Here is a 16,884-nt window from a genome sequence, read left to right on the forward strand (position 1 = left end):
GGCAACAGGAGAGCTTGAAGCCTGAGCACAGGGCCCTCAGCCTTGTGTGACCACACTCGCCCCATCCCATGAAGTCAGCCCTGATCCCAATCTGCCTATGCAGCAATCAGAGGAAGTGGGAAGATGGGATGGAGAAAGTTTGGAGCACTGGGCATTGCCGAGGAAGGCAGGTCCTATCCTAAGAGGTTGGATTCAGATTGCTCCCAACCCCCTTGATCCTTATGTCTGAAGTGATAAAACATAAACAAATGCCCCAGGGTAGGATGCCTTAGGTACACCAGAAGACTCTGTGCAGGTAGGAGGGCTTTATGCCCGATGTCCATCCTATTGGGGCAATGGTTATCTGAGGCACAATGAGACCCTAAGGCACAGCATCACTTTTATAGAAACTGGGGTGGGGGTTGCTCTTTTATTTTGTAGCTGATTACTTAACTTGGGAGATGCTTTAAATATTCAGTTACATCTTGAACACACCCTCATGTCAAGGACTGCTCAGGGACTAAGGAGAGCCTCACACTTTATGGAATAATTAACTGAAGAAAGAAAGAAAATCCACATGGCAGAACACCTGGAAGAAAACAGGCAAAGACTGAAGTGCACGGTCCCGAAAATGACTGAAGGTAACAGGAGTTCTGGGAAGGAGGGAATCTGGGTGCCTTGAGCTGTCCCTGAAGGACCAGAAGGACTGAGGAGGCAGAGAGGAAACAGGGAGAAGAGGAAAGGTGGAAGTGAGCACAAAATCTTCCAGAGACTGAGACACTGGTCCAGTGCTGTTTAGCCAAACCAGCCTCCCAACCACAGCCGCTGTGAACGGCCAGCAACAGGCTCACGGAGGCCTCTGTGTCCTTCATCTAAATAACATCTACTTCACACAGTTGTGCAGTGAACACAGAGGATGTCTCTAGAGGACCTGGCACAATGTCTAGCACATAACCTGTCTGAGTCCCTCTGACTGCTGGCCGGAGAAGCCTACCTGAGCTACCCTGAGCTGAAGACACTACAAGCTCTGGAACCTGCAAGAGGGCCTTGGGAAGGGTCCCACAGCCTGTGTCCCTTTGATTCTGGCTTCATCCTCCTCTTTCCCCACAGATAGGCTTCCTCTGCTTTTCTGGGCCACATGGAAGATGGAAGGTGCTTGGCCCACAGTTCCCAAAATCTCTCTCTCAAGATTTCAGTTTCAATTTCAGTATTTAAATTTGTGTGTTTGTGTGTGTTGATCTTGTACACCACCATTTTGATAAACTCACTTAGTTCCAGTAGGGTTTTTTTTTGTAGAGGCCATCAGATTTTTTTAAAATTAATGATTGGATTCTACAAATAAAAATGGATGAACTTTTTACCATCAGGATGTCTTTTACTTATTTTTCTTGCTATATTGCATTGACTGCAACCTCCAGTACAATGTCGAATAGAAGTGGTGAAAGCACACATCTTTGCAGTCTTCATATTTGGGGGAAAGCACTTAATCATTCACCACTAAGTATGATGTTAGATGTAGTAGGATCTTTTTATTGTTTTTTAATCAAATTTCTCTTCTACTCCTAGTTTTCTGAGAGTTTTTATTATAATAGGATGTTGTATTTTGTCAATGATTTTCCACACCTATTGAAATGATCACATGGTTTTTAATATGTTAATGTGGTGAACTGCCTTGATTAATTTTCAAATGTGAAAACTACCTTGCATTCTGGAGATAAGCTCTTTTTATATGTTGTTGTATTATCCTTTTTATATGTTTTGGATTCAATTTGCTAAAATTTTGTTTAGAATTTTTACACATATATTCATGAGAAATATTTGTCTTTTTTTTGTTTTAGTATCGTGGTAATGCTGATCTCCTAAAATAACTTGGGAAGTAGTCTTTCCTCTTCAACTTTCTGGGAGAATTTGTGTAGAATTTTTATTATTTCCTCCTCAAATATTTGGTAGAATAAATAGTGTATCCATTTGAGCCTGGAATTTCATTGTAGGAAATTTTTCTATTACAAATTCAAATTCTTTAATAGATATGGAGCTATTCAGCTATTTCTTCTTGAATGAGTTTTGGCATTTTATTTCTTTCAAAGACTTTCTCATTTTATCTAAGTTATATGATTTATTGACATCTCCATGTTCTTAAAATTCTATTATAATTTAAATATCTGTATAATTTTGACTAGAATATTGATGATTATACATATATATTGATTATATCTATAGAATAGTAATGTAACCCCTCTCATTCTTGACATTGATAATCTGTCTTCTCTCTTATTTTCCTCTTCAGTCTGGCCAGCTTACCAATTTTATTGATGTTTTTCAAAGAAACAACTTTTGGCTTCAGAGATTTCCACTCTAATCTTTATTATTTCCTTTTTGCTTTTATTGGTTTTAATTTGCTCTTTGTTCTGGAGTTAAGACCACTTGAGATCTCTATTTGAGACCATTTTTCCTTCCCAATGTAAGTTTTTAGAATTATAAATTTCTCCTCCTAAGCATTGCTTTAGTGACATTCCCAAAATTATTAGATGTTGTACTTTCATTTTTATTCAGCTCAAAATACTTTCTCATTTACCTTCTGTTTTTTCTTTGACACAGATTATTTAGAAGTGCATTATTTGGTATCCAAATATTTGGGGATTTCCCAGAGATCTTATTGTTAGTGATTCTAATTTAATTCTATTGTAGTCAAAGAACATACTTTATATGACTTATTTTTTTTAAATTCGTCCGATTCTTGTTTCATTCATAATATGATTTATTTTAGTAAATATCTGTGTTTTCTTGAAGAGAATATGTATTGTGCTATCACTGGATGGAATGTTCTGTATTTGAATGTCAATTGGGTCAAGCTGATTAACAATGCCATTCAAGTATTCTTTATTCTTGCTTATTTTCTGTCTATTTCTGGCAGTTATTAAGAGAGTGGGGGCTTCCCTGGTGGCGCAGTGATTGGGAGTCCGCCTGCTGATGCAGGGGACGCAGGTTCGTGCCCCGATCCGGGAGGATCCCACATGCCGGGGGGCGGCTGGGCCCGTGAGCCATGGCCGCTGAGCCTGCGTGTCCGGAGCCTGTGCTCCACAGCGGGAGAGGCCACAACAGTGAGAGGCCCAAGTACAGCAAAAAAAAAAAAGAAAAAAGAGAGAGAGGAGTATTGAAATCTCTAACTATAAGGTTTGATTTGTCTGTTTCTTCTTGCAGTTCTATCAGCTTTTACTTCATGTATTTTAAAGTTCTCTTATAGGCGCATATAATTTATAATAGTCATACCCTCTTAATTAATTGAACTTTTTTTTACAAAATGACCTTCTTTAGCCCTTGTAATATTCTTTGCTCTGAAATATACTTTGTTTAATATTGACATAGTTACTCCAGCTTTCTTCTGATATTTTCTTTTAATTAGACTGATTAGATTGATGATTTGATTTCTGTCTGTGTGCTGTTGTTGTTTCAGATAAAAGGGTACATTTTGTCTCTGCTACTCGATCTCGGCCATACGCAGAAGCCCCAGTCAAATGTTATTAAGCACAGTTCACTAAGGAGGAAACAATCACTAGAAATGTTTTGACTTGACCAAGGTCATATAGCTGATTACCGTTTGCTAAGTAGAAATGCGGCATGGGCAGGGCAGTACTGCTTCAAGGGACCCGTGTGCATTTCACTCCTTAGAACAAAAAGGGCAAGAAAGTATTTTATGTGAAGGAGAACTAGGATTGCTGATTAAGGAGACAAGATGTATGAACCTTCCCTGTTTTGTTGACAGTCAGACCTAAGTCAAAGTCACTGAAAACTGTTAAGAATAAGAATTCCCTGTACTTACAAAGGAGAGATGATGAAGCCATTTACCTAATGGATTATTCCAGGAAAATTCCAATGCCAACCTAGAGGCACACAGACATTTCAGATGACCCGATACACAGGAGGATACCCCTGAGTCAGTGCTCATTCCACTCAAACCTGCACTACAGCCATCATTGGGTAACATACACATCCCTCACCTGCCCTTCTGAACAGCCATCCAGTTTTGTACTAGCATCTACATAAAAGTGATGAAACCAGATTTTCCGGCATCCAATAAATAATCTAAAAGACTACTACAACTATAATGTGTTCATATTAAGAAGGAAAATTAAATGAGAAAGGTAATTTCAATGGGGCAACATGACTATCCATCTTGTAAGTTCAAACTGACAGAGCAATCATGTGTATGATGGGCCTTAGATGTCAAGAATAACAGCACACAGACAGAAATCACATAACTCAGTGGAAGGGGTGGGGGTAGCATAGATGCCAGACAAGATGATGGAACTTCCATCCCTTTAAAACCTACGTGGTCATGCAAAGACAATCAATTCTATGAGAAATTTAGAAAATAGCAGTTAAAACAGAAGTAAGCATTTAATTCTTTTATCTGACAGGAAACCCAAGACAGAAATAGCAGATTCATACAGACAAGTATAGCTGTTTGAAGTTCCAGGTTTTACTATAAGTGGTACTTTGTAGTTTATGAAGATGTTTTTATGACACACCATTAAACTTGTTAGCCTGCCAGGTAAAAGGCATTCGCGATGTCTCCCTGTTTGTCAGGTTTAGAAGTTCCTATACAAATTTCATTTGCTTCATTTTAATTATTCGGGGTATCAACTTTTCATCTCTCTTGATGAAAGCCAACCTTTTTCTTCCTTTCTTAAATGCATTTTGGTGCATGTCTTGAAATTCATGAGCATGTCATGGAGATCAAAATATAGCTGGGAAATGACTAGCTAGCAGAGTGAGTCACGGTCTAATGTTTGATTGCTTACATCAAAGAGATCACATGCAGGAATTCAGAAACATTTCATATTTTGCTCGTGTTGTGATGTCTTCAAACGGCACCTCCACACTTGCTGCAGAAATTATTACAAAGTTTCCCCCAGCTACCTGGTATATACGTCAATAGTCAAGGTCACATTCTCTTTTCCTAGTCACTCCATTATGTCAGTTTACCATAGGATTTGAAAGCCTAGGCTTAAAAAAAATAATAAAAACACTGCTTTCTAACTGGTGTCTAGTTGTGTGTATGTTTTGGGGGGCTTTAGTAAATCTACAGAATGACACAATATGTCCTGTATGTACGATTTTTGACGTCTGTGAACCTCAGGCTGTATTCCTGGTTTGGCTTGTATCAATGGCAATGAAAATACAGTATGATGTTAAAAGGAACATAACCAATTCAGGGTTTAGTTATTGACAACATTCCAGCAACATGTGACACAGTCAAAAATGTTAAAAGGGCCCTTTTTATTTCACAAGGAACAGAAGAATATTAGACTGATGCTATTTTACTGACGATAAACATTGATGCTATGGTTTATTTCAGTAAAATTCCTTGTCCTCTGTCCTCCCTTTGTCTTCCTCACTCCCCACACTGCCTGCCTCTGGGACAGAGTTGGGTGGGGAGGAGTGAAGAGGGAGACAGGAAACAAACACAATGAGCTGGACGCACTGAAAGTTTCAGTCACTGTATCAACTGGTCAAAAGACAGTAAGTCCAGAATATAGTTTAGACCTTACTAACTTGATATCACTAATTTCAAGTTTTAGTTCCAGCAACGTAAGGCACTCCAAAATCCAGTCAAAAGATGCTCTGACATCTCAAAGCATCCATCAGTATCACACTGAATGGATGACAGGGTTTTCATAGATTCTCAGCTGATGATTCTCTCTCCCCAATTTTTTACAATATACTCAGCAAATGTCATAGTGACTGGGACAGAGGCCAACTCTCCATTATAACCTTTGACCCAACTTTATCTGTCCATTGTCTGACTCCCTCATAAGGATGATGTCCATGAGGCCATGTACCAGGCCTTTTTACCCATCTACTCCCTGCACCTGGCACAGTGTCTGAATCAAAATAGAAGCTCAAGGAATATTTGTTGAGTGACAACATTAAAACCGACCCACGAATTGTACTGCAAACTTAATGTCAGTGCCACAGCAGGATTTTCCCCACTTCCACAGTGTTTAGTGATTTACAGAAATAGAGTTGCAAAGGTTTACAAATGCATTGAATGCTTTTTTGACGTGTCTTGTTCAAATAGCAGAAATGTTGAATAAAATCAGTCAGCGAAAAGCTAGAGGTGATATTTGCAGGCCTGTGCATGTTTGTTTCCCTGAGGAAGAGAACCACTAGTTTCGAGTTTTCATTTCAAAAATGTAAGGCACTCTGACATCTCAAAGCAGCCATTAGAAGAGTGAACTAAGGATAGGATTTTCATTGGTTCTCAGCTGATGGCATTTTAGTATTTGTCATTGCCCACCTGGACCCCCAGCAGGCAGAGAACGAAAAAAGGTTGAGGAGCCGTACTCACCAGCCTTGATGTGGACATCCTGACTTCGAATTTTCCCTGAAGGATTTTCAGCTGTGCAATAGTAAGTATTATCATGGATTAAGGTACTAAAGCTTGAAGGAGGGAAGGGGAAAATTTGGAGAGTGCCGTTGGGGTGGACGTGGCGGATCCCGGGGACATCGTAGATCTCCTCGCCCGTTGCTAGGTACCATCTGAGAGACACAGGAGGGATGCCTGCAGCAGGGCAGGGCACCAGGGTCCCCGTGGTGCTCGCAAACACTACCTCTTGCAGAGATGCATTGACAAAGTAGAGGCTGGAGTGAAGGTCCTCACTGAAAACTACAAGAAGACAACACAAGAATATGTCAGTAAAGTGCACCTTCTGAACTCGTCCTTCGATCAATGGCATCAAGAGGTTATTCTGAGAAACAGACACGAGGCTCAACTAAAACCAAATCATTCGAAATTGCTCAACCTACTGTGGACAGAGAGGCACCATCTTCATAGTTTGTACACGAGTTACATTATCCTGGGTCTTAAACTTTAAATAGATTACTCTTCAGCTCTATGTCCCATGCCCTGTTCTGTCTCCATGGTACTGACCACTATTGGAATTTATATTGGGTTTTGTATTCACTTATTGTCTGTCTCCCCTTCTAGAAGGTAAGGCCCATGAGAACAACATTGTCATTTGCTCACACTATTATCTGGGGCACAGAGCAGAACATCCCGTGGCGGCTTAGGAAGAAGAAGCTACATGACTGAATAACTAGATCCGGTTGCTAGGATCAAATTGCTCTGGTTGAAAGGTACATTGAGAGCTAACGTTGAACGAAATTAGCCACAAATTTTAAAAATTAAAATTGAAGATCATATGTAAAGCATTTTTAAAAGGACAGTTGGTTTTCCGAAAATCAAGTCCAATCAACAATGCATTTTATTATTGAAAATATGTTGCAATGATAAAGAGACCTTCAACAAAGTATCATTCAATTCCACCAGCCTATGGCAGATTCTGTTCCGATTCTTCTCTTCTGGCCCATCCACCTACCTGCCTATATAATTATACTACGTCATAATGTGCACACATGAAACATGCAGTTTTTACAGACTCTGTTTCATGCTCATAACATTGTTTCGTACACATAATGCCATGTTTCACGGACTTCATTAAGTACAGCTGACCTTGAGCAACACTGGTTTGAACTGCGTGGGTCCACTTATACACAGACTGTTGTCAATAGGAAATACTACCGTATTACACCACCTGCGGTTGGTTGGATCTTCAGATGCAGAGGAACTACGGATACAGAGGGCAGACGATAAGTTACAGGCACCTGCACAATTTATATAATGTGATTTTCTTAACTAGTTCCCTGACCTGGGCTACTTGTTTCTAGTTTAATTACCACCAATAAAGTGTCTACAAATGTTTTCATGCATTTATTGACTGCTTACATTGCCCTCATTTACAGTTGTAGAGTGTCCTTTACATGAAGCAAAGAAACTCAGTTTCTTGAATCCAAATATTAAACAAAAGGCGTATAAGTGCCGTGAAGACCTACCTTTTAGACACTGGTGTTTATACATGGCTTTCTGAGAACAAATGCATACCAGGTCACATAGTCACAAGAGAGTAAAGAAGCCCTAGACATTTGGAATTAATCTCACCGGGCAGAGATGAGAGTAACGATCACTGAGTGCCCAAGCCATGTCAGGCAATGTTATGAGACTTGAAGTGTTATTTCATTTACTCCTATGCACAGCAGTCCTGCCAGGTGAGCCCAGGCTCTGCTTCACAGAGGATGAGATGGAGACTCAGAGGGGCTGTCACTGGAGCAAGGATTCAGGGTAGGAGGTTGCAGAGCCAGGATTCAGCCTCCCTGATGAAGATTTTATTTCATTGCATGGCTGCCTTTATTGTACAAAGCCAGATCGTGGGGAAGCTGTGTTCATGAGATTTGCCCTACTCCAGATAGCTTACTTGGAGATCCACCTGCTTTCTCTTGGTCTCTGTAACTAGCGGTGACCACGAGTTTGCCCACGGCCCATGCTGCCTATCTCTGAGCTGGCAGCAGAGTGAACTCCATTAGTCAAAAAATGGCAGAGAAAACTACACTTCGTAAAAGTGACAGATTTACTCTAAGAGAAGACAGGCAGGGGTATTCATCAAGTAGTAACTGTTTGATGGTTTTCTTCCCCAACCATAACTAAAGCCTTTAGCAATGCTCCATAAATCAGAATATGGAAAGCATTGCTAACTGAGAAACTGGTTCAGACCAGAAGCATAGTTAAGAGTTAAACATTGTAGCTTTCAGCTCAAATAAAAATGCTGATAGTAGCACTGTGGTTTTGAGCTTTTTAGGAAACTGACATCACCCCAAACATATTGCTAGGAACGAGGTAACTGTCACTCCTGAGGCTAATTCCACCTCAATTCTTTTTTTCCCTCCCCCCCCCCCGTTACTCTTCTGTCAACTGAATTGTAGGCGATTCAAACTAAGTAAAATTTAGTTGTATTTGAATTTATTCTCTTGTGTCCTAAAAGTGGCCTTGTTAAGAATAGCAGTCTTCGAAAATGTGAATGTATGTAAGAAATATTTAATTAAATATATAGTTTTCTATTGTCAACCACATTCTAAGAGCCAGCCTATGAAATTACTTAAATGACTGTGAGAAAAATGCAAAACAAATGTTTAATCCTAGTAGTTAAAGAAATAAGTGACCTATGGGGGATTACTGTCATTTCTCCTTACAATTTTTAGATATTTCACATTAGTCTTTCTATTTCGCACCACTGGGTTTAATAACATAACATAAACTCACTTTCTAAGATTCACATCATATGGTCACAGGCAAAAGAGAACCCAAACTATATTCCAACAGCCTTTATTTCTTCCATCTAAGGGACCATCCATCTGCTTAAATAATAGTACTTCTTTTTATGGAGTGCTGAATGCACTTTAAATACAGTAACATTTGCTCCCTCCAGTAAGGGCATGGGCGATCTTAATGTGAATTTTAAGTGTGTGTGTGTGTGTGTGTGTGTGTGTGTGTGTGTGTGTGTGTGAAAGTTCCTTGAATATAACTGCAGTTTATTAACTGAGAGCTAAACAAAATGCTTGGCAGAATCTTGTTGTGAGATTCAAGGTATAAAATCCTGGCGTACGAATGCTAAGGGCATAAAAGGAAGGGGCTTTGGAGAATTGTTTCTTCGTTTGCAGATTTCTCCATATTTTTTTATCGTTATAACAGATGGTATAACCAAGACTCCCATGACAAACATAAAGGAGAATGTTACACTAAAAAGAAAAATAAGTCAATATTGCTTTCTTTAAAATCTACACACGGCAAAGTGAAAAGAAGAAACATGGGAGAAACTTTGCAGGAAGCAATGATACAATCAGTTATTCATGTGACAGTATTTATTGAGCACCTGTTATATACCAGGCCTTGTGCAAGGTCACAGTTACACATATTTTCAGGAGTCACGCTACTGCTTTTAAGGAATTTTTGGTCTAGAGGGTACCATGGTCATGTAACGAGATCAGCGATAATTATATATTTTGCGGAGTGCTGTGACAGAGTTATCAACAAAGTGCTACAGATGCATAAAAGATAGAGAAACTAACCCAACCTGGGGAAGATAAGGGTAGATCCTCAAAGGAGAGGGAAAAACGGATTCTAGGCAGAGGCATTAACATAGTAGGACACTGAGTTGTCACAGGCAGGAGAGAAGTGAGAGGACACTGGATACCAGGAACTTGAGGGCAGAACCAACAGTGACACAGATTTGGGAGAAGAAGCTTGAGGTTCTTTATATTCATTTATTCTGTACATACATATTCAGCACCTAGTAAGTATGTGGCGCTTGCTAAGGCCTTGGGACACGCTAAGGACCGAGGCTTGGAGGGTGATCCTGGGAGCTTCTATTTCAGAAGTCTGGATCATAAGGGGTGTCAGATCTCAAGCTAAGAGGCATGTGCTTAATTCTGAAGACGGTAGGACAAGAGGGAGCCCCATTCCTAGGCATACACACAGGCGAAGCGAATGCATATGTCCATGCAAAAATTTGTACACAGATGTTCAAAGCAGCGTTATTTATACTAGACAAATGTGGAAACAACTCCAGTGCCCATCAACTGAAGAATGGATAAACAAAAGCTGGTATATCCATGCAATGGAATTTTACTCAGCAATAGAGATAAATGAAATACTAATATGTGTTACAGACATGGACAACTCTTGATAACATTATGCTCAGTGAAAAGAGTGAGTCACAAAAGAGCACGTACTGTGTGATTACATGCACATGAAATGTCCAGAACAGGGAACTCTACAGAGATAGAAAGTAGATGAATGGTTTACTTATGGGTAGAGGTGAGGGGCTGGGGAGAAGGGTGACAGCTAAAGGACGCAGTGTGTCTTTCTGAAGTTATTACAGTGGTCTAAAATTAGCTGTGATGAAGCTTGTGCATATCTTTGAATTTACCAAAAAAAAAAAAAAACCCACTGAACTGTACAAACAGATGAATGTTACTGTATGTAAATTATATCTCAATAAAACTGTTTAAAAAGTCGGGAGCCAATGAAAGTTTTGACACAGAACAAGCAATTTTCCAGATTGTCGTTTTGGAAAGTGAACGCTGGATGGGGGTGGGGATGAAAACTGGCGGCAGGAAGTTTGGCTGGGCTGCTGTGGGTGGCCCAGGCCCTCCGGGGCTTTGGTGCTGTGAAGGGAGGAGAGAGCCTAACTCTACAGGTGTGTCTGATATGGTCCTGCCAGAAAGTGTGGGCAGGGCACAGAAGTAACGAGAGTGAGGGAGGATAAGGAACAAGTCAATGTGATCCAAATTTAATAGCTTGCATGCCTGGTTGCATAGTTACACTATGAACGCAGATGGAGAACATACAAGGCAGAGCCAGCTGTGGGAAGGAAATGACAGTGCCAGTTCTACTGAAGTTAAGGGGGCACTGCCTCGGGGCCACCCACTAGCCAGCTGGGAATCGGAGTGCAAGATCTCAGACAGAGATTCCACAGTCAGGGAAGCTGAAGCCCATCATTGGGTGAGATTTATCAAGGAGAGTGTGAAGAACAAGAAGAGACAAAAAAAAAAAAATGGAGATGGATCCTCAGGGATAGTTAATACATAAAAGGTGAGCAAAGGATATATGACCATGGACTTGCACCCGAAATACATAATGAACTCCTCCAGGTCAATAAGAAAACCATAATCTAATTACAAATGGGCAAAAGGCTTAGATGGTCACTTCACAAAGGCCAATATATAAATGGCCAACAAGCACATGAAAAAAAAAAACACCTCAAAGTCACTAGTCATCAGGGAAATGCAAATTAAAAGCACAAGGAGTTACCACTACACAACAATGACTAAAATGGAAAAGACAGACTATATTGAGTGTCCCAAGGATGTGAAGCAACATGAAGCACATACACTGCAAGCGGGAATGTAAATTGATAAGGTCATTATGGAAAACTGTTCCTCAGTAATGACTACAGCTAAACCTATGCCTACCCTATGACTCAACAATTCGATTCATAGGTATTTATCCAACAGAAATGCATGCGTATGCTCATAAATATTACATACTGGAATATTCACAGCATTACTATTTGTGAGTCCCAAACTGGAAACCACTCACAATATCCATCAGTAGTAAAAAATGGATAAATATATTGTTATATATTTGCACCTCAAATCATTATATAAAAATAAGAATGAACAATCTACAATTACAAAACTATTATGAAACCACAACCATAAAGTTGAAGGAAAGTAAACAGACACAACAAGAGTGCATACATTATTATTCCATTGATACCAAGCATAAAATAGGAAAAACTAATCTATGATGTTAAGAGTCAGGATAATAGTTATTCATGGGGTGGACACAGAGAATAGAAATGGCATGAGGTGGCATCCAGGCTGCTGTCTGTGTTCATTTTCTTGACCTGGGTGCTGGGTACACTGATGTGTTCAGCTGATGAAAATTTCATTTAGCTGTACTCTGTGAAAAGCACACTCCTCTGTATGTATTCTATACTTGACTTAAAACATTAAATATTTAAAAAAATTAAATATTTTAAAGAAATGGGAAAAGAGAGAAACATCATGAAGATAAAGGAGATGTTATGAGATAAGTAGCCAAAATGTTAGAGAAAATGATGCCTTAGAAACAAAAGGACAGCATTGTGAAATGTCAACCAGCCGTTTTCAACTGTGTCAATTGCTTCACAGAGATCAGAAAACATGCAAATTGAGTATATCTATTTTGAATGAAAATACTATTTAGGATCAAAATAATTTTATTGATTTCATAGGAATCTGTAAGTGTATATGCTTAGTAAAATGAACTGCTTCTATAAAGCTCTTCCCAAATGAAAAGGAATATACCTAAGCCTCAGGTAAATATTATCTAGAAAGCATAACACTTAGCTGATTCTGAGACTCCAAAATGTTTTCACATTTGAATAAATGCTTTGAAATTTAGTGTCATCTTGATCAGACAATCTGAAAGCAGATAAATGGATGGTCTCATAATGACTTGGAAAGCATTCCAAACGTCTATGAAATAATTCCAAGTTAGGTTATAAAAATATGCTCATATGTTACAGCAATTGTGCATTTAACTCTAATATATTTCAGTCATTCTATCTATTCCCCAGCACTAAAGCAACAACAGAACTGTCCAAATAAGAATTGGATAAAACTTCATAATGACCCAGAACTTAAAACTATGAAATTCTGTCTTTGTCCATGATAAAACAAAATGAAACAAAACAGGAAGTGGATTTACCCTCTTCTATGTAAACATTCATGCAATACAAAACAGTAAGCTGTAAAAGAAGGAAACAAATGAGATGGGGCCCACTAGCATCCAGCTTAATGCCTGGAGAAAATTCACAAATCATCCCAAAAGGAGAAACCTAAATAGAACTTGGTGGAATTTCTGAGTTGAAGCCTGGGGAGGCCACACACTGGATTTACAAAGCAAAGAGATGGAAGTTGCGTGGAGAGGGAACTCCAACAATCTGAAGAAGTTTCCTTTTGGTGAGTCTTTAGCTGTGGACAGATATTTACAGGTGTGTGAGGAAACTACTGATGCTGCAAAGAAACACCAGAAAGGAGCAGCTGGAAAATTCCTGAAGCTCACACAGGGGAGGCACTAGTTCATGTTCCAACCAGAGAGGAAAGAACTAATATATGGGGTACCAGATAGAGTACTCAGAAGTGTATGATCACTAACATGGGGGCCAAATTAATCATAACAAAGTTTAAAAGGGATCCCAGTATGGATTCCAGAAGGCATTCAATTGAGTTCAAGTAACTTAACTGCACAACCAACAAATTTCAATGCTCGTTAATGAAAAGAAACAAAATCCAATAATCAATCATGTAAAGTTTACAATATCTGACATCCAATAAAACAATTGGAGACAAGCAGGAAAATATGACCTATTATCAGAAGTAAATGTATTCAATAGAAGCAGACACGGAAATGACAGGTGACAGAATTAGCAGGCATGGACATTAAAATAGCTATTATAAATATTCTCCCAATATCATCAAGATGGTAAGGGAAAGCAAGGGAATACTGATGAGAGAAATGGAGACTATAAAAATAGCCAAAAATGAAACTTCCTGAGATGAAAAATACACTATATGAAATGAAACACAGGCAAATGGAATTAACAGCAGATTATACCTTGCAGAAGAAAATATCAATAAACCAGAAGGCAGAGCAATAGAAACTACACAAATTGAAAGACAAAGAAAACAGGCTTAAAGACAGTAAACATAAAATCAGTGAGATGTGAGACAATATCGTGTGGCCTAATATAGGTATAATTGGAATTCCACAAGGGAGGAGGTCAGACAGAAATTTTTTTTAAGAATTAATATCTAACATTTTCAAAATTTAAGGAATGCCAGAACCCTAAATACCCCATAAATTCAATGAACACCAAACAGAAGAAACACAAAGAAAATCACACCATGACACATCATAATTCAATTGCTGAAAGCTAGTAAAAAAGAGAAAAATATTAAATGCAGCCATTTAAAAACATACACATAGCATGTGGAGAAACAAAGGTAAGAATGATGCCAGACTTATCAGAAACAATGCAAGCCAAAACAATGCAAGCCAAATGCAAGCCAAAAGACAGTGACAGAAACAATGCAAGCCAAAAGACAGTGAAGAGAAAGAAAATTTAAAGTATTATTTAGAAAGAAAAAAAACGTCCAATCTAAAATTCTATGCCCAGTCAAAAAAAAAAAATTATAAATGAAGGCAATAAAAATGACTTTTCAGACATCCAAATACTTAGGGAATTCATTGACAATGGATCAGCAGTACAAGGAATGTTAATGGAAGTCCTTCAGGCAAAAGGAAAATGTTACCAGATAGACATTTTTGACTTCTCAAAAATAATGAAGACTAACAAAAATGATAAATATATGGGTAAATATACAAAACACATTTCTTCATTTTAAAAGAATAATCAAAAGACAGTTTAGTGTTTAAAGCAAAATTGATAATAATGTATTTTGGAGTGTAACATATATAGAGAGATAAAATGAATGACAATATCAGCATGAAGGCAGGTGGGAGGAGGAGAATGACAATCTACTGTCTTAAGTTTCTTCTACTGTACATCGTGTTGTAGTATTATTTGAAAGCAGGCCATGTTAGTTTAAAGATTTATATTGTAAATCCTAAAGCAAACACTTAAAAAACAAAGCAAAACTTAGATATTAAACCATTCATGTAGATAAAATTGATCATTAAAAAAATTCCATTAATACAAAAGAAAAAAAAAACAGAGTGGATGAAATAAATAGGAAGCATTATCAAGATGGTAGATTTAAACCTAACCAAATTGGTGTTCACATTAAATATAAATGGCCTAAACACTCCAATTGAAAGGCAGAAAATGTCAGATTGATGAAAAATCAAGATTTAATAATATGTAATCCAGGAGAAACTCATTTTAAATACAAAAAAAAGTAGATTAAAATTAAAGGGATAGAAAAATATACCATGCTAACACTACTCAAAAGAAAGCTGGAGTGGCTACACTAATATCAAAGTAGATTTCAGGATAAGGAATGTTACTAAGATGTTTTTTTCTAATGATAAAGTGATCAACTCAAGAATACATTACATCCTAAATGTTTATGTATCTAATAAAAACTTCAAAGTACATAAAGCAACTCTGCTAGAATTGGAGGGAGGAATATCAAATCCAGAAGGAAAATTGAGAACTGGGTTTCTTTCTTTTTTAGTGCTGATTGCCATTGGGTTGATATATCAATGTTCTTTGTTGAGATTTTATCTGCCTTCTTGTATATTTTGATGTTAAAAAATTGTGCATAGAAAAAATTCAATCTTACCTCATACTGATGGTTTGCTAGGGTTCAGCCAGGCCAGCCTCCTCAGTGCTTTGGGAAACCCACTCCCACCTCAGAGCCAGCACAGATACTGAATGCCTTGCTGGAATACTTCACCATCCTTCACCCAATTCATTAAGACTCATGCTTTGACCCTCAGCTTAAACACCATTTCCTTAGGGATTTATCCCTGATCTTCTACGTCCCAGACTGGACCCCCTGCCCTACCTGTCAGCTTCTTGCTTCATTCATTCATAGTCTCAGCTTAGTTGTTTAGTGTGTGTCTCCAACACTGTTGAAATCTACAAGAGTGGCATGGCATATAGAGGATGCAACCTTATTCTTTTGTATTTAGTGAACAGACTAGTACACAACAGAAGCCTTCACATTTTTGTTGAATGAATAAATAAATCTTTAAAAAAATTATGGTTTTCATACCACATATAGCTAAAAGATTCCTTTTAAGGAAAAATAATCTGTATTTCGTATGCATCATCTATTTTAATTTAAATTCCATTAGAAAGATGTTAAGGGACAACAAGAATTAGTGGCTGAAAGAAGAATTTCTCGGATATTATAAGAAGAACACATTTATGAGATTTTAGCTATTCTGTGTAAGAATGTTCTTTTTATCCAATATGTGTGCTGATTTTTCAACAAGGAAGAAAAAAAGCTCAATTTTGCTATGTGTTTTACAAATCTCTGGAGGAAAAAAAATAAGAAAAATGTTAATATTTTACCCATAAAATGTCTAAGTATTGTTTCCAATATCCTTCTAGAGAATTATTTCCATGTGTGTCTAGGGAATTCATTTTAGAGATGAAGTCTCGCTGTCCCTTCAGATGAATGAAAGTCACCCTCAGTAACATTGCTGGTGGTTACGTGTACAGTTTCAGAGAAGAATGCAGCCTCTGTAATGAATAATATGTATGTAGTTTGCTATGTTCCAGCACTTACATTTTAAGCTCAAAGATTTCAAAAGGCACGAAAGTGGCTAGTGATTTGAAAGAAGCAGAAGACTCTCTGGGATTTATGATCACAAGCAGCAAAGTACATGAATAAACCAAAGTGATGTAAATAACTCCTTAGGATCGGGGAGCATAGAAATGTGGGAACAAAAATAGAACAAACTAATGAAGAATGAGGAATAAGTGCAGA

The 16,884-nt window shown here is 38.1% G+C and overlaps 1 protein-coding gene across 2 annotated transcripts in view; it reads right to left on the bottom strand.

The window, feature by feature from the left end:
- Positions 1-16,884, bottom strand: part of DSCAM (DS cell adhesion molecule) — a gene marked incomplete at both ends in the record, with an annotated part of 750,319 nt that overhangs the window by 619,207 nt on the left and 114,228 nt on the right. For both annotated transcript variants that reach the window (XM_079923135.1, XM_079923136.1), the window contains one exon: positions 6,332-6,649. In XM_079923135.1, the coding sequence (XP_079779261.1) occupies positions 6,332-6,649 (318 nt within the window). The remainder of the gene's footprint in view (positions 1-6,331; positions 6,650-16,884) is intronic.

This window comes from Stenella coeruleoalba (genome assembly GCF_951394435.1).
Source record: "Stenella coeruleoalba genome assembly, chromosome: 5".
NCBI classification, from domain to species: Eukaryota; Metazoa; Chordata; class Mammalia; order Artiodactyla; family Delphinidae; genus Stenella; species Stenella coeruleoalba.